This window comes from Lontra canadensis, unplaced genomic scaffold, assembly GCF_010015895.1.
Source record: "Lontra canadensis isolate GAN:19392208 unplaced genomic scaffold, GSC_riverotter_1.0 scaffold94, whole genome shotgun sequence".
Classification (NCBI taxonomy): Eukaryota; Metazoa; Chordata; class Mammalia; order Carnivora; family Mustelidae; genus Lontra; species Lontra canadensis.
In genome coordinates this window covers 4,119,955-4,138,221 of record NW_022631088.1, presented here as the reverse complement: position 1 = coordinate 4,138,221, position 18,267 = coordinate 4,119,955, and the positions used below count along the sequence as shown (strand labels likewise).

Below are 18,267 nucleotides of genomic sequence, written 5' to 3'. Positions count from 1 at the left end.
CCTGGTCCATGCTACCCAGTTTGCCCTCCGGAAAGGCAGGGCTCGTCTGCGCTCCGTTCTGAGAGCCCTCCCGTGGCTGGGCCCTACCCAGCCTTGGGGAATCGTGTATTTTAAAATATTTGCTTACTGGGAAGGCAAAATGGCATCTTACTTATTTGTTCTCTGTCACTTATAAGGGTGGACCATTTCCCAAATGGTTTTGCCCAAGTGATTACTTCGTGGATTGTCCTTGCACACTAATTTATTGCGATCTTAATTTTTTCCCACCAATTTATACTGTATGTTTAGTAATTCTTGCGGAGACACTTCCCATTATTTGGCCTCTGTTTGAGTCAAGAGGGACCTATTGACCTTTCTCTGGTAATTTCTGGCCCCCTTTAAGCTTAGAAAGCCCCTCCTTCCTGGAGAAGGTCAACCGCTCTTCCTGGATGATTTAAAGTAAAACTGCAGCTGAGCTGCTCGGGTGATGTTTTAGACATTGTGAGTGAGTGGAGCCAATCCAACGGCCGTCCACTGGGATGGCCTTCTCGTAAGCGGGGTGCCTCCCTCTCCCTGTGTCCTAGGAGCCGCGTGGGAGGAGCCCACAGGTGCGGAAGCGCCATGGACCGGAAGGCTGCGGGGGCTCCCCCGAACTTCCACTTCTACCCGATGGACCTGTATGACCCCGAGGACCGGCTGCACCCCTTCCCAGAAGGGGCCACGCGGACAGGAAGGGAAGTCTACGCCGAGATGGCCGAGGGGGCTGGCGAGCCCTGCAGCGCGGCCCTGGGAAAGGCCCCGAGAGCCCTGGAGGAGGGGGTGGACGAGCTGGTGCATCTGTACGCCCTCGGGGATGCGGGCGAGTGGGGCGGCGAGCTGGCGGACGGGAGCGCGCCCTGCGCGGAGGTTCCGGAGCAGCTGCTGCTCCGGGCGCAGAGGGACTGGCGACAGGGGCCTGAGGCCGAGGAGCGCGACCTGAGAGAGGCCTACAGGTACGCGCACGGCCGGGCCAGCGAGGAGTACGAGTGCTACGTCATCCCCGAGGAGGAGGACGAGGACGAAGCCGCCCTGGTCTTCTGCGTCACCTGCAAGGCTCCGGTAAGGGCGCTGGAGGTTTCGGATGAGCACCGGGAGCACGAGGTGACGGCCCTTGACAAGGCCCTGGAGAGTGCCAAGGTAAGCGGGTGGCCTCCGTGGCTCCGTGGCTCGGGCCTGCGTACCCCGAGTGGGCAGGCAGGGGCTGAAGGGAAAAGGCCTGCTCGGGAAGAGGGAAGAGCGCGCTAACGGCTCCTTGCCATCCTCTGTTTGCCAGGATGAAATTCACAAAAACATGTTCAAACTGGAAAAGCAGATTCTTGAGATGGAGAATTTTGCAAATCACTTGGAGGAGGTTTTCATCACAGTGGAGGTAAGAGCGGGTGTGGGGAAGTGGTCTCCAGTACACATGTGCCACAGGTGGCTGGGTCAGCAGCTGTGACCCCTGCCAGTCCCGGAATCTGTGCCGACTTCCCGCCCTGTCCTCCCAGGGCACGTTGGGGATGTAGCTCATGGAGGCCCTTACCTGTCCACCTTCCCTCCCGAACCTCGGGCTCTCCTCTGTCTGGCCTCTGCTGTGCTAGGAGGTTGGGCTCTTCCATGGCCCAGCCTTGACTGGGCGTTGCAAGACACCCATCCCCCCTGGTTCGTGCCCCCAATTCTTATCTGTGTCTCGTAAGATGACTACACATCTGTGCCTGCCACCAAACATGTCACAGTCCCCTGCGTGAGCCCATTAGGTATCTACCACACCACAGGGATGCCAGCACCCAGCCTTCCCAGCCAGGGAAGGTGTGCCACGACCAGGAGGAGGCTCTCCACCCCCCCTCTTCCTACGCTGCTCTGCTTCTGTTCACAACACAGCCTCGGGCTGTAGCCACAGAGCGCTTCGGGTGGATTAGTCAAGCCCCAGGCCCCTCTCCCTTGAAGCTGGAACGTCTTCTCCCCGCTCGTGAGTGGGAAGAGGACTATTGCACTCCTCCCCCACGCAGGGCACAGGCAAGGCTCGAGCGTAAGGTCGAGGTGGGAGGGAGACGTGTGCGACCCCCTAGACGGATTCCTTACACTCGCATGGGCAGCTCGCCCTCGGACCAAAGCTGGTCCCCCCCAGCGAGGGCTCTGAGTTTTACCCAGTTTCTCACAACAGCACTGGGGCCATCGCGAGCAAGTGCTGTGCTCCTGGAAGACGCTCGACAAGTGCTCCCCGAGCCGGTCCTGAGAGCCTTTTCTTGGGAAACATCTCTGTTGTCTGGTGAGGCCGGCGTCCGTCAGAAGCCACAGCTCTCTTGGCCTTCCAGCCCGAGCGGGACGGCCGGTGGTTGACAGGCGTGTGTGAACGTGACTCTGCTGTGCCCCTGGACTCAGTACCGCCCTCCTATACTCCCCTGCCTACCGGACAGCGCCGTCCCGCCGCAGTCCTTCCTCCCCTTCCCTGTCAGCAGTCTCTTAGTTGATGTGAGGGTCCGTGTGATCCTGGCATTTGTGCGATGCGAGCGTCAGGGAAGGGAGGTGACTGTCGTGAGATGCTGGGGGCTCAGGAGGGAAAGCTAGGTGGGCATATTCCGGGGCGAACATCTTAAGGTCCAAGGATGCAGCGGCAGGCAGACACCTCACTGACCACTTTTCGAGGTCGCAGTGGCCACAGTGGAGGGGGGCGGCTTGGGGTGAGGGTGCAGCAGGAGGGGTGCGAGATGCTTCTAGGAGAGAACACCATGCTCCTCACCAAGATTATCCCCGGGGCTCTAGCTACCGACTCCTGGTCCTAGCTCCCGCGGTGCCCCCTGCCCAGCACCCCGGCCAGAGATGACCAGACGGGGGGAGGTGACTGCAGCAGCTCCACGTGGGTACGTTTCCATGCCCCGGTGGCTCTGTAGCGGACGCGGCATGTCCACTGAGATGATGGCTGACGTCCACCTGTCTTGCAGGAGAACTTCGGGAGACAAGAACAAAACTTTGAGTCACATTACAATGAGATCTTGGAAACACTCGCTCAAAAATATGAAGAAAAAATACAAGCCCTGGGGGAGAAAAAGAAAGCCAAGTTGGAAGCCTTGTATGGACAGCTGGTCAGCTGTGGGGAAAACCTCGACACCTGTAAGGAGCTCATGGAAACCATTGAGGAGATGTGCCATGAGGAGAAGGTTGACTTCATCAAGGTCAGTCATGAGGTGACATGAGGTCACAAACCCGAGGGACAGCATGGCTGGGGCGGGTTAGAGTGTCCCCTCTCTGCCTGGAGGTGTTGATGTTGACCACCATGGCCAGCCTCCGTTTGGTTCCCAGATGTTCATGATGGCAGGGCGGTCACCCACGTCCCTGCACAGCTTTGCCGTGAGAGGCTGAGCAGACTCGAACTTGGCTGAGCCCTTCCCTCCACTGTGGCTGTGGCCTCCGTCAGCCTCAGTTCCTCCCTCCTGGAGACCCGTCCCCTCGCTGGGGAGCTGGGCCGCCTCGGAGAGTTTTCTCGTCAGCTCAGGTGTTGGAGCCCTGGGGAGGAGGTTGTCCAGGCTAAAGAGGCACTTCCAGCTCTCCAGTTACAAGGGCACCAATTTTAAATCTTTATAAACGCAAACACACACACACACACACACACACATCAACTTTTCTATTTCCTTGAAACCAGTTAAATCTGACCTCAAGGCCCCATGCCCTCGGGCTGTGGAAATTTTAATGTCGGTCAGAGGTGGGGTCACCTTTCTTCACATGACCCCACAAGAATCTGGGGCAGTTGTGGTGTCTGGGATGAGGGGCGGGGAAGGGGGGCCTTCAGCTGCCCGAACTTCCCAAATGCCAAATGCGCCTCCACACTGACCCCGTGGGGGTCCCTCCAAGCCCAGCAGCACTTCTTCCTGCTGGTGCTGGCCCTCCTGCTCCTGCTCAGGGCAAGGGACCTGCGACAGAAGCTGGAAAGCAAGTTGGCAGGCTCCGTGAGGGCCCTCGATACGCAGACCTCTGGTATCCACTGGTCCCACAATGTCGCTGCGTCTCAGAGACACAATCCCGAACGTGCAGGACGTGGCACGTGCGACAGCGTTCTCTCTGCTCTCTGTGACGCTGAAACCGCAGAAGCAGCCGAGGCGTCCGTTAGCAGAGGCCTGGCTGCGTTAGCAATGGAGATCCCCTCGGGGAACTGTTGGTCCGTCTGAAACTGGCGGAGCAGATGGGAGCATCTGTAAGGGGGGCTGGGGGGCTGGGGCGGGGGTGCCGCGCTCACGCAGCCTCCCCGGGAGCACCGGTCCTCGGAGCCAGGGCACGGCCTCGGCCGGGTGGCCTCTTTGGAGTGGGGGGTACAGCTGCTGCTTTTCTTTTTCCTCATTTCCAAGTTTTAAAATGTGTTTATATCATTATATAGTTCGAAAAAGAAATTTCTTTTCAAAATCAGTTTGATATTTTCTCCTTTTCCTCCTCCTTTTTAGGACGCTGTGGCCATGGCTGACAGGTAATACTTTTGTTCTGAAATGTATTTTCTTATGCTGTTTCTGTCTCCTCTACTTATCCAGATAGACTCAGTTCCCCTGGGGCGTATGGTCCCAGTTTCTGCCCAAGGTCAAATAGCAGTGACCTTGGAGGGAAGATTCACCAGCTGTGAATCTCAGGACCCCAGGGCTGGAAGGGAAGTGGGATGCCCAGGCTTGGCCAGCAAGCCCGTGGTCGGGTCTCCTCCCTGACCCCCTCCTTTCACCAGGAGGAAGCAGGGCCCAGTGTCCCCAGCACCCCCAGCTGTGCCAGGACCCAGGCTGCGCTTCGCAGGAAGTGTGACATCGTGGAGTCAGACAGGCGTTCCCTGGGCGAGTCCAGCCAGCCTAGGACCCACCTCCTTATCTGCAGGCAGGAAGAGTTTTATGGGAATTAAAGGAGACACCGTCTGTAAAGCAACATGGACGGTGAAGCTTGATAACGTAAGGGTTAAGAGAAGAGGTTCTGGCAAAGGACAGACCTGGTTTCAGATTCTGCCCTTGCCCTTCACAAACCCCATGATCTCCAGGAGGCAGGAATGCTCAGGGCCCTCGTCCACGGACAGCAGGTTGAGTAGGCTTGGCCCTATGGAGAAGAAAGCCCAGAGTCTGCACACCTTGGGCCCTGGGGTGGTGTGTGGGGCTGGAAGCTTCCAGGTCAGCATCTGCACATGCCCCGCAGCTGAGCGCCCCCCGCCTCCCCTCAGATGCACACATTAGTCCCACCCATCCCTCTTGGAGGCCCCATTGGAGACCCCTGGGTCAGTCGCCAAAGCAGATGGCAGAAGGCAGCCGGCTGCATGTTAAAACAAAGATGTAAGAATTCAGCAAAGAGGCCCTTCTTGTGTGTCACTGGTGACCCAGCACAGTGGACACTCCCTAAAGGGGGTGCCTCTTCGTTCTGGTTCCTTCCAACAGACTTGGGAAATTCTTGAATACAGACACAGACGTGGAGATTGCTACACAGCCCGACTTTGAAGACCAGACTTTGGACTTCTCTGACGTGGAGCAGCTCATGTGCTCCCTTCACGCCCTCCCGGGTGCGTGCTCCCCTGTGCGTGCTCCCCTGTATGTGCTTCCCGCAGGCTCCACTCCCTGAGCTTTGAGTTAGACCTTTGACGGCTAAAAACAATCAAGATTTAGAAACAAGTATTCTTCCATTCTCATTTCACGTCTTCATGGCGTGTAAGGGGTAGAGCAGAGGCTGACCTCCCCTAGGGTAAGCGCCTGCCTCACTTTCCAGGGAGCTAACATAGGCCCCAGGCAGCGTTGGGATACTTTTACTCTGTAGTGTGCCCAGACTCTGCCTGCCTAAGTCAGTCCAAGTAAGTAGCCCAGATTTTATTTACTTAACTAGCATAGTAGCTGGGAGATGAGTTTTAGGACCATGGAGCGGGTGAGAATCCCAGGCCTGCCACTTCCTAGCTGTGTGTCTCTGGGCAACTTACGTACCTTCTCTGAGTCTTGGTTTCCTTGTCTGGGAAATGGACGTCATAATGCCTCCTGGGGCTTTGGTGACGGTTGCATGAGGTAATATGTGTAGGGCACGTCACATGGTACCAGATAGCTCTTAAGAATATTGTTGTAATTACTTATTTCTAAGAATAATATTATAATTTAGCTTTTTTGTTTTGACTGCTTGCCTTCTCTTTCTCCCCAACACTCAACTATGCTATAAAAATGTTGTATGTATCATTTTAGGTTTTTCCTTTACATAGATTTTTTTAAATAAGAAGTTAATTATTCTCTTTTGTAACCTGCTTTTTTAAATTGAAACAATTATGACTAACATTTTCTTGTACCGATAAGTTCCCCTATAATATAGTTTTAATGGGTATATACCTTCATTTGTTTACTGAGTCCTCAACTAGACTGGATGCTGGGATGTTTCTAGGTTTTTCCCCATTAGAAACCACACTGTAATGGACATCCTTAATTATAAATCTTGGAGGCCCTCCTTAGACTCATGGTTCAAGGGGTGATTTCACTGAGCTGTGATGTCCATTGGATGATCCCTTCTAGAGATGGTGCTGCCCAAGTCATCAGGCCCCAGCATTTGGAAGGAAAGGCACAATCACCCCAGTCAGTACTTTAGACACATGGACACCTCACCCCCGCTAAGTCCGGGTCCCGTGCAGACCGTCCCCCTCCTGCCCACATCTGCAGTCTCCTGAGCGGGTTCCCAACCCCCGGGCCATCTCTCTTCTCACTGCAGGTCCTGCTCTACTTGCTTTGGGGCTGTTCCTGGCAGGATGTAGAAGGACCCTGCTGTCCATCCTGGACTTTGTCAGTTGGGGATACGGGTTCTTTCTCTTCCTCCCTCCTTTGTCATGTTAGGACCTTCCAGGCCCTGACCAGAGAGGAAAGGCTGGGCTGTGGCTGGGTAAATTCCTTGGTGTTTGGTTGTGCTCTTACCTGGACGGAGCAATGTCACCATCGGAAGTGAATGTTGTTATACCAAGCCTGGGTCAGAGGGAGGTGCTGCCGTGGGAGAAGAATGATGGAGGAAAACCCAGGCGCGTTTCCTAGTGGTGTGTGAGTCTGGGGAGTAGGGAGGCTCAAGTACTAACCTACAGAAAATGAACAAATTGACTCAGTAGACTAAAGACGATGGTTCTCCAAAGCACAGCGGCACCCAGCCTAGTCTTCTCTCACTCTAACAAATATGTGGCCGTTGGAGCCATCCCCAGAGAAGGCAGGGCTTCCCTGTTGAAGGGATTCTCTCCCTCCATGGCTCACTTCGGGCTGCAGCCACACCCCTGTGGTCCTGGCTGTCTTGCTTCTTTGGATGGCGTGGAAGGGGTCAAGGACCCATGCCTAGGGCAGGTCTGGCAAACCGCACCCCAGCCCGAGTCCCTGTCACAGGCCCCTCCGCCCCACGCTTGTGCGGCTCTGTCAGAGCAGGAATGCACATGCTGGTTGTTGCTTGCGAGTTCAAGGTTGGGACATTCAGCCTTCCCGACCTTGTCCAGTCTGGGCTGCTGCATCTGCTTCCAAAGCCTGAAGATCAGTCCGGGGACCAGTAGTCCCTTGGCAGGGGCCGTTCCCCTCCCACCTCTGCGTAAGGCTCCTCACTTGTGTGTTTCTCTCCCTTGTCCTTGTCTAGCTCCTTCTGCTCCAGTGATAAACCCACAGGCCCCCAACTCTGCCACGGGGTCCTCTGTCCGAGTGTGCTGGAGCTTATACTCTGACGACACCGTGGAGAGCTATCAGCTGTCCTACCGGCCAGTGCGGGACAGCGCACCCGGGAAGGACCAAGCAGGTGAGGCCCATGCTCTGCAACGGCTGAGGGCGCTCAGAGGCCAGGCCCTGCCTTACGAGCAGTCAGAGGGTGGAGGTGGGAGCGGTCTACACATCCAGCTAATGGGGGCTGTCGTGATCTAGGGGCTACCTAGAGAACAGGATGCGGGCGGGGAGGATGGCAGAAAGGGCCAGAAAGGCAGGTTGGCTGGGGCGAGTCACAAGGCCAGGCTAGGGCGTCTGGAATGTGGATAGAGCTGTCGGGCCAGAGCTGCCCCGGGGTTGACCCCCGGGCTGCACTGTGTGCAGGAAGGTGGCAACGCCCTCCCCGGAGGAGGCCCAGCTGGGCTGTCGGGGTTCTGATGGGCCCCATGTGAGCATGTGAGGGGAGGGTAGGCTGGCTCTTCTCAGAGCAGCCCTGTGTTGGTAGAGACCAGAAGGGTATCCCCCAGACCCCTGTGAGGGGTGAGGGGGGCCACTGGTGCTCAGACCTGCGTTCTCAGACTGAGCAGGCTCCTGGGAACACACCCTCGCCTCCGCTGTGGGCAGCCTACCCTCTTCCCAGGGAAACGCAGCTGGCTGGTGTGGGGCTAAGCCTGGGGTAGCTGCCGCCCCCTGCCCCATGTAACAGATAAACCATTTACCTGTTGAGAAGAGAGGGTCAGACATTAGAGGAGCCCCAGCTGAGCCCTTGGGGGAATCAGGGGACCACGGCTAGCCTGGCAGGGCCTATCCTGTGTGCATGGAGGCAGAGCGAGGTTGGGGGAGAGGGCCTTGGGGATTTCCAGTTTATGGATGTGGAGACTGAGACCCCAGGAGAAACGAGCTGTCTGTGGGGACACATTGGGTGATGGCAGAACGAGGATAAGAATCAAGTGTGCAGGCTCCCCGCACAGAGTTCTGTACTGGCCAGACAGGTAGAGGGTTCTAGGTGCCAAAAGCAAGGACAGTTTTTCTGCCCAGGGACCAGGAAGGAAGGGGAATTTTTTTTTTTAATTTAAATTCATAGAGTGTATTATATGTATTATATGTTAATATAAATTAATGTAGAATGTATTAGTTCCAGAGGCAGAGTTCAGTGTTTGATCCTGTGTGCCCTCAATGCCCATCACCCAGCTACCCTATCCCCCCACCCCCGACCCCTCCCGCAAACCTCAGTGTGTTTCCTAGAGTTCAGAATCTCCTCTGGTCTGTCTGCCTCTCTGATTTCACCTTAATTTTTCCCTCTCTTCCCCAATGATCCTCTGTTTCTTAAATTCCACATATGAGTGAGATCATATGATAATTGTCTTTCTCTGACTGACTTCACTTAGCATCATACCAGGAAGGGGAATTCTTAAGAAAAGGGAGTTTAAGTGATGCTGAGGGAGGTGAGACTAAGGGGAGCTGACGGTGAGGGTGGTCTGAGCAAAGACTAAAGAGAGGGCGAGCAGGGAAAGAGGAAGACTGTAGGAGGGATCAGGGACCAAGAAGCCAGACCTGGTTTAAGCCCAGCTCTTGTTGTGAATCCTCCGTAATGGTACTCACGGCAGATGCACGGAGGAAGCCATTGTGTGGGGCCGGGGCCGTTCCCGGCAATCTCTGAAGATCTTGTAAACAGACTGCTTTGTAATGAACTGATATCAGCGGGTGGTGTCATGCATTTTCACTGCCTTCCCAGTCCGGGGAGGATCGGAGGTGTGTCAGTTAGCTTTCGCTGTGTAACAATACCCTATCCCACCCTACTCCATGCATATATATACACAGCCTGTTGCTTAAAATGACAAACATTTATTATTTCTTGTAATTCTGTGAGTTGGCTGGATATTCTTCTGGTCTGGGCCAGCTTGGGTAGGGCCAGATGGTCTGGGATGGCCTCCCTTACAGATCTGGGGACGCAGCTGGGGTGGATGGGGTAACTTGGATGGTACCCGGTCTCATCGTGCAGGAGGCTGGCTCGGGCTTGTTCACGTGGAAATGGACGTGTTCCCAGCAGCAAGAAGACAAGCCCCCGTGCTCTGGCATTTCCTGAGCCTCTCCCAGCATCCTGCTTGCTGCTGTCCCGTTGGCTGCAGCAAGTCCCGTGGCTGAGCCTGTCAAGAGCTGGCAGGGGAAACCGAACCACACTGAGGAAGAGTGCACATACAGGGATGCGGGGAATTGGGAGCCAATTCTGTAATCTACTATAAGGAGATTCAGCGCAACTAACTTGGAGCTACCTGGCCAATTTTAGAGATGAATTCTTGTCTTTTTTTTTTTCTTTCTTTTCAGTGTTTACAATGACTGTCAAGGAAACGTACTGCTCAGTGACAAATCTTGTGCCAAACACCCAGTATGAATTTTGGGTCACAGCTCAGAACAGGGCCGGCTCCAGCCCCACCAGTGAGCGTGCAGTGTACATGACAGGTAAGGGGCCCACTCGTGCCTGGAGCAGGACCTTGACCCCAGGGGACGCGGGAGTCCCAGCTTTCTAGCTGTGGCAGGACCCTCGACTTCGTTTGGCAGGGCAGGAATACCTGTGTGTTTTTCTTTCATGAATACATGAAATCTGTGTTCCTAGTGTGGAAGGGACATTTGCTCAGAGTTGGTCTCAAAATATCAAAAAGCAATCACAGTGGCATAGAACCTTCCACTCTCCTTCTGCTCCTGGAATGTGGGAAAGGGATGCCCCGCGTCTCGGTCCGTCTGGGTGGCCACAACAGAGCAGCATGGACCAAGGGGCTCATACACGACAGACATTACTGCTCAGGGCTGCGGAGGCTGGAGCGTCCACGATCACAGAACCAGTATATTCAGTGTCTGCTGAGAAGCCTTCCTGGTTCAGAGACGGTGGGCTCAGTCCCGGCTGTGTCCTCACACAGCAGAAAGGGGCCACGGAGCTCTTCGGGTTCTCTTTTATAAGAGGTGTCCTCCACCTCCTCCTCCTCATTTCCCAGGGACCCCACAGACCATCACTTTGGGGAATAGGTTTCAACCATGAATTCAGTGGGGAGGTGGGGCGTCAGGGAGTAGTGGGGTTCCGGAGGCGGGAAGGCTGGGGAAATCTCTTTTATGCCAGGACCATGCTCGTGCTGTCTGGCCGGGCTCTGGGCCCACTGGCTGCGTGTGAGCAGAACGGCTGTTCCTCTCTCCCTTTGTCCCGCACCCAGCGCCTTCCCCGCCCATCATAAAAAGCAAAGAGATACAGAGCTGTGAAGAGGCCACACTCATCTGCTGGGAGTCTGGAAACCTGAATCCCGTGGACTCGTACACGGTGGAGCTGACCCAGGTGGAAACACCCGAAGCCTCGGGCGTAACCGAGTGAGTCCCAGGGGGCCTTTGCTGGGCACAAGAGGCCTTGACGCCTGACACGGTGACACAGCCCAGGAAGTGCATGGGGTCGGAGGGAAGGTCAGTTTGGGACACAGGGGAACCTTAATCTGGGGCTGCTTCGTTTTCATGGGAAGTTGCTGGAACATAGGGGCGCCTGGGTGGCTCAGTCGGTTAAGCGTCTGCCTTCAGCTCAGTTCATGATCTCAGGGTCCTGGGATCGAGCCCCACGTAGGGCTCCATGCTCATCGGGGAGCCTGTTTCGCCTTGCCCCTCCCACCCCTGCTCATGCTCTTTCTCTCTCAAATAAATAAATAAAATCATAAAAACAAAACAAAAATAAAAAGAAGTTGCTGGAATGGTACTATTGAAGGTGCATGACACATGAATAAATGCTTTAAACCTCGGGTTGGCTTTCTCAGCCCACTGACGTTTTACCTTTCATTCACTCAGCATGCGCTGTGGGCCTCGGTGGTGCCGGGTCCGGTGCCTGGGCTCTGGGAGACTAGACAGACAAATCCCTGCCCTGGGGCGCTGACCATCAGGGGGAGAAAATAGAAAACAAGAAAACTAACAAATGCATGAGATGCTAGAGGAACGTAAAGCCACCCCCACCTGGAATTTAAGGGGCGGGAGGGCATCTTGAGCCAAAACAATAGAGGTTAGAGTTGCTCGCACAGAGACCTCTGTGCCCATCGTGGGAAACTGTGGGAGGCTCACGTCCACCCCAGGTCCCCAGAGCTGAAGGTGCTCACAGGTGGGTGAGGGCTGGGGTCAGCTGCCCCAGGGGCCTGCAGATCCCAAGAGTGCGCAGCCTGTGGCTCTGGCCACCAGAATGATCCCGATTTCCTTTGCAGTTTGTGCTGATATGTTAGGAGCCCCTGGCACCTTGCACCAGCCCAGACGAGGGGTTGTCGGTGATCTGGGGGATGTGGGGTAGTCCCCGCTCTCCCAGTACAGACCAGTCATCTTGAAGAAAAGACAGCATTCCCTCACAGACGAGCCCTTTCTTGCGAGCTCATCCCACACCAGCTTCTCTTCCCTGTGTGGCTCCAACCCCCTGGTCGTATTCTAGCTCTCCTGCTTCTGGGCTCCGTCCTGCCACGTGGCTCTTCTGTGGAGACTCCCGTCCCCATTTCATCCAGTGACTTCCAAATCATTCTTCGGAGCTCAGCTCTGGTGTCCCCTCTGCGGCATCAGGCACTCCGTCATACGCCATCACTACGTCATGGTTACCGCCTTCCATTGCCTCCAGTGGTGGCCTGAGGAGTGCCTCTCCTCAGCCTGACTGTGAGCTCTGTGAGGCCGGGGAATATGTGAGTTTTCCCCAGAGCCTCCGTCTACGGCACCTGGAAGCTAAGGTGCTTGGTTTAAGGTTTTTTTAGTTTTTTTTGTTTGGTTTTTAAGATTTTATTTATTTGACAGAGGGATCACAAGTAGGCAGAGAGGCAGGCAGATAGAGAGAGGGAAGCAGGCTCCCTGCCAAGCAGAGAGCCCGATGCGGGGCTCGATCCCAGGACCCTGAGATCATGACCTGCGCAGAAGACAGAAGCTTAACCCACTGAGCCACCCAGACGCCCCAATTGGTTCATGTTTATTGAACGAAGTAGGAAGGTGCCCCTCTGGCCCGTGGCCGCAGCCTTCCATGACCGAACAGCCAGGCCCGGTTGGGTGAGGGCGTCGTATTGGGAAATGGGCATCACCCCGAAGGTTTCCTTTTTCCCCTGGACTGAAGCGGGGTTAGCAGTTACAGGACTAGACAGCGGCTGTTATGGGCTCATATTCGTGTCTGGTAGAATTTAATAAATTAGCTGGGGGCTTCTGTTTGTCACCAACACAGATGGGGGCCTTCTGGGGGCCTGGGGCTGGGCTCGGGTCGGTGGTTCTCAGCCCCCGGCAGACAGCGGGGGCCCCATGGCATCCCACCTCACGCCTGCCTCCACTGACAGTAGATGCCAGGCATGGGGCTAGGTGCCCGGGCCCCCGCGGTGGGGAACCTGGAGGGAAGAGAGCTGCACACACCGGGAGTCACAAGGGAGCGAGGAAAGTGGACTGTGGGGAGGACACGCTCTTGGCTGTGCTGCTGGTGGTCGGAGGATGGGGGGTGCGAGGCTGGGTTTAAATTCCCAGCTTCAAAGCGGAGGTCTGGCGCTGGCACCTGGCTGGCTGGCCCCACCGCATGGTAACCGCGGCTCTGCCTCTCTGCCCAGGTCAGTGGTGGGCATCCCAGCCTGTGAGTCCCTGGTGCAGCTGCAGCCCAGGCAGAGCTACACGATATCGGTGCGAGCCCTCAACGTGGGGGGCCCCAGTGCCAGGAGTGACCCTGTGACAGTCCACACCACAGGTACGCGCCCAGGCCACATGCCCTCAGGGACTTAAGGGAGCCACCCTGTGGCAGAGCAGAGCTGCGTGACTTCGCTAGAAAATACGGCAGGCCAGGCCAGGAAGGGGCTGGGGACATCAAGGCCCTGGGGTCCCATTTTGTAGACAGGGGACTGGAGGCCCGAGTTACAGAGCAGTCTGGTGGCAGAGCAAACGGGACGGCTCAGGCATTTTCTCTATACCCTCAGGTGGGCTAGAGGCTTGTCGCCCTGGACTGCGGTGGCCAGACACCTCATTGCTCACATAAGCCACGCGCCACCCTTGGAAGGGCATCATTATTCCCAGCAGGAGCTGTAGGCCGTGGCTGGTCTCCTGTTCTGCTGTCTGCCCAAGAGTCTCCCAGCCACCCAGAGGCCCAGCTTGGCCCTGGCCGCTCAGCCTCTCCCTAGGTCCTGTCTGGCCACAGGGGGTGCCATGCCCCCAAGCCCAGCCCCCTGCCCTGTGCGCTTGCCACCCTCCTGTCCTACAAGGCCAGATCTCAAGCGAGCAGAGACATCGCTCGCAGCCCTCCCAAACTCTGCCTTCCCAGGAGAAGCAGGGCGCCCGAGCCCGGGCTCTGACTGGGGCCGTTCCCCGAGGGACGTTGTGTCATTCCGTCCTTTCCAGCGCCAGGAGGAGAGCTGTGTGATTAATTCCCTGTGTTGCTTCCACACAGATGGAGAAAAACCAGCCGAGGGGCCACCGAAGTCCCCAGAGCTGGTTCGGGCTCGTGCTGGGATTAGGACTCAGGTTTTTCTCTTCGGTAGGCCCTGGGCCTGCCTTAACCTGGCTGGTCCTCCTCCTTTGCTGTGCCGACACGGTGTTTTTGAAATGTCAAAGTCTGGCTATTTCAATGAAAGGGAACAGAGCAAAAGGGACAACGAGCCCCCGATTATTCAGTCATCTCTGAATTAGTTTGTTTGTACGGTTTTTACGAGTGTATTTATGAATGGGGCCTCTGGGCGGCTCAGTCGGTTAAGCTCCGACTCTCGATCTCAGCTCAGATCTCGATCTCAAGGTCCTGAGCTGAGATGGTAACGCCTGAACCCAGGTTTGAGATGAAGAGAAGTGACTTGACAGGAACTCAGGGAGAAGAACAGAACTTGGCTAAGACACAGGAGTGGACAATGAGTTACAGTGCTCTCAAACGATGCATTTTTTTTACTAAATAATTTGTTCTTAAATCTATTCATACCACTTTGTGATGAGATTTTTGTTTTAACCATGATTTGGGGAGGGCTGTCATCTCCTTCCCTCTCCCCGACAGCCCTAGCCGGAATGTTGAATTTCACTTCCCTGTGTCAGACATGTCAGTAACAATCTCCCTAGTTCCTGTTTCCCCGGCCGGCAGGAAGAGGTTCCCACCTACACACGGTGTTTGCCGCCTCCTGGTTCAGAGCCAAGCCTCTGGAATCGGAGGGGCTTGGGGGTTCGAACTGGAGATCTGTCATTTGCCAGTTGATCTTTTTAACCACCCGTGCCTCAGCATTCTCTACAAGGGAGAATAATAGCACCAGTTTCTTTCTCTCTCTTTTTTTTAAGATTTTATTTATTTATTTGACAGAGATCACAAGTAGGCAGAGAGGCAGGCAGAGAGAGAGGAAGGGAAGCAGGCTTCCTGCTGAGCAGAGGCCCCACCCCCACCCCCCATGCGGGGCTTAATCCCAGGACCTTGAGATCATGACCTGAGCTGAAGGCAGAGGCTTTAACCCACTGAGCCACCCAGGCGCCCCACAGCACCAGTTTCTAAGGGTGATTGGTGAGGCCTGAAGCATCAAAGACTCGCAAACCGCTGCTGGGGACTGGGCACAGGGAGCCCGGTGCGGGGTAACAGGAGGGAGGCACCCCGCGAGGCTCGGGCTGCAAGAGGAGGTGGCAGCAGTGACGGGCTCTTGGTACCTTCACAGGCAGCCGCTTTCCCCTGAACCAGCACACCTGCCATCCCTGGCTGACCGTGGCTGACGATGGGTTTACGGTCGTGCGAAGCGAAAGGAAACCCCCCCTGAAGGAGCTGCTGCCTGGCAACACCCGGTTTAGCAGGTACTTCTCATCAGCCTCTCACTGGAACTTTCTATGAACCTCCCTCATACTTGCTATTTTTCAGGTGCAAGTGGGTGATGACAGGTGCCGTCTTGAGGGGAAGCAGTCCCTGAGATGGATGAGGGCTGGGGGGTCTGGTGGGGAGGGGAGCCTGGAGGGGGAGGGAAAGGGTCCAGCTGGTGTGGGTGGAAGACATACGTGGCCACAGAGGTTGGGTCCTGGGCGGGAGGAGTCGACCATGAAGCCAGCCAAGGGTCACACTGGCAGACGACGGGAGAGCAGAAACGAGGACATAGGTCCCAGGGCTGGGCCCCGAGGTCCCTCTCCTACATCATGAAACATTGTTTTAAAACTCCTGATGGAAACCCAAGATGGAGGCTGAACCAGGGTCGGTGGGGAAGACGGGGATTTAGCGAGTGCCTGACCTGGGAGTGGGGGCCAGTCCCCCAAAGACGGGCGCCATCTTTCTAGCTCTATAGCTGTTTCCAGACCTGTTGCAACCATTTCTTTATGCCTTACTTCTTTCCACATACTTAGAGGACACTTGAACTCAGGGCAAATACACACTACTGAAACAGGAAAGTCAAAGCAGTGGGAGAGAAGGAACACAGGTCACGTTCAAGAGCAAATTCCATTTCCAGGAATTCACGTGAAATGTGGCTGTCAGCTTCCCGGCCATGGGAAGAGACGAGGTCTTGGTGGGTTGGATTTAGAGTCGGGAGGATCTTCCAAGAAGGAAAAGGGGCTCTCCTACGGGGGCCCCAAGGGCCACTGCCGCACACGGTATGCAGCCTCCGTGCCCGGGGCCCCGACCCTGCCAGGGCTGGCTCCTCCTCTGATGCCGGCTCCCTGCTGGCTTATCTGCTGTGTGTGCTAGTGCGTTAGTGTGTGTGCGCGTGTTGGTGTGCACAAGGTACGGTGGAAAGCGACTTTACCCACCTGCCTCTGCCCATTCAGCCCAAGGTCAGGTGGCATGCAGGCTAGGAAGAGATAAAGGTCTTACCTGTGTTTTAAAAAAAAAAAATTCAACGAAGCAGATTTTGAAGATCTTACTGGCTTTACTCCCTGCTGTCTGCACTGGGCAGCGTCCAGCCCCACGGGCAGAAAGGCGCGCCGAGGAGCTGTGCAGGATGAAAGTCTTCCGTGGGCCGAGTGAGCAGGAGCAAGGACGTTACAAGGACGTTACAGTGGGCAGAGCAGCCGGCGGTTGTGGCGGGTTAAATTCTTTCGGGGGACAGCAAGGCCTCTCAGGCACGTCACCTCACTCGTGCTCATCAGACGATGACTGGTTGACTGGCTAAGATTCCAGATCTGAGAGCACTGACCTGAAGACTTGTTCCAGTTTGGGGACATGGGGCTCAGCAGGACGGGGGCTTAGCCATTTTGGGCCTGTTGTCCTGTTTTCCACCCTTTCGGTACCTGGCTGGTACCAGGGTGAAGCATGTGCCTCTGTCGGACAGCTCCTGGGTCGTGGCCTCCCCGTGGTGGCCCCTCTCTGGGACAGGACGCTCTCAAGAACAACACGGGGACAGCTTTCCTGTAGTAGGTTCCATCCGCACCTGGTCCCCTGAAAACACCCGCCTCTGACCACGCCTCTGCTCCCTCCCCTGGCGTGTGAGCCCCAGGAAAGCTCCCCAGGCGAGGATGGAGCCTCAAGCATCCCCCGCTCCAGCCCTTGGATGTTCCACTGAAAGCTGCAAACCGAGTTTTGGCCACTGGGGCCTACGCCGGTGATCTAGCGCCTCCCCTGGAAATATGGGAGAGCTCCCCATCTGGTTCTGTTCGCGGCCTTTTGGGGTTCAGCCAAGCTGAGTTAGTCCCAGCGCAGTATCCTGTTACCAGTCTTTCTGGTGCCCTCTAACACCGTGCTGGGTGCTTGGGGTAGAGATGAAGGTACTGTCCCTGCCCACCTGACTCACACAGGCAAGTGGGGGAGACGCAGGTGTCGGGGCACACCTATGAGAGATATGGGCAAGGCATTGTGAGAGCCCCAAGGAAGAAGGCTTCCTACAGGGGGAAGGGCTGGAAGGATGAACGGGAGTCCTGCAGGCCAACAAGGGAGATTCAGAACCTTACATAGCAGAAGCAGAGAGGCCAGGCCGTTTGTTTGGAGAAGTACGAGCAGTTGGGCACGTCACGGGTGCAGAGTCCATAAGGCGAGAAAGATGGACGCGTTCTAGCGCAAAACAGGTGTGGACCGTACCCTTCTGGTCACGGAGAATTAAAGTAGGGGAAGTGACAGGATCAGATTCGTATTTCAAAAGGATCACAGTGTGAGCTGGGGAAGTGGGGGAGAGGCCTGGGGGTGGGAGGGACAAGGAGACCAGAGAGGAGGCCGTGGAGGCCCTGACATAATCAGCAGTTGGAGGGCGAATGAGAGGAGATGGACTCAGCAGATCCTTAGCCCGTAACACCACCGGCAAGGAGAGTGGCCAGCTGGCTTAGGGGCGGGCGGGGGAGGGATGGGTCAGGGGCCGTAATCTATGGAGTGCTGATCAGGTACTGGACACATTCCAAGTGCTTTATATGGATGGTCTCACTGAATCATCACAGCGGCCTGTGAGGTCCAAACCGTTATCAGTCCAGTTCGACAGATGAGAAAATCGAGGCACAGAGAAGTAAGGGAATTTGCCCAATGCACACTGCTGGTAAGGAAGGGTTGGTGTCAGAGTTCAGCTAGAAGCTGAGCTTGTAACCACGGCATTATTTTTCTGTCTTAGTTTGCTGCGTTAGGTTACTAGGTAGACGGTGAGTCTGTTTCCCGGAAGGTAGAAGAGATGAGGGGTAACTACCCCACCCCACCCCAAGCAAAACCCACAGTCCGGCCGGCAGGAGGGGTAGGCAGGTCTGAGTTCTGTCGGGGACGTTC

The 18,267-nt window shown here is 56.0% G+C and overlaps 1 protein-coding gene across 2 annotated transcripts in view; it reads left to right on the top strand.

Moving 5' to 3' along the window:
• The window catches only part of FSD2 (fibronectin type III and SPRY domain containing 2), a 45,460-nt gene that overhangs the window by 23,707 nt on the left and 3,486 nt on the right, over positions 1 to 18,267 (top strand). For both annotated transcript variants that reach the window (XM_032836941.1, XM_032836942.1), the window contains 10 exons: positions 564 to 1,155; positions 1,292 to 1,387; positions 2,940 to 3,170; positions 4,431 to 4,453; positions 5,388 to 5,509; positions 7,576 to 7,731; positions 9,960 to 10,094; positions 10,838 to 10,988; positions 13,208 to 13,341; positions 15,266 to 15,398. In XM_032836941.1, the coding sequence (XP_032692832.1) occupies positions 564 to 1,155; positions 1,292 to 1,387; positions 2,940 to 3,170; positions 4,431 to 4,453; positions 5,388 to 5,509; positions 7,576 to 7,731; positions 9,960 to 10,094; positions 10,838 to 10,988; positions 13,208 to 13,341; positions 15,266 to 15,398 (1,773 nt within the window). The remainder of the gene's footprint in view (positions 1 to 563; positions 1,156 to 1,291; positions 1,388 to 2,939; positions 3,171 to 4,430; positions 4,454 to 5,387; positions 5,510 to 7,575; positions 7,732 to 9,959; positions 10,095 to 10,837; positions 10,989 to 13,207; positions 13,342 to 15,265; positions 15,399 to 18,267) is intronic.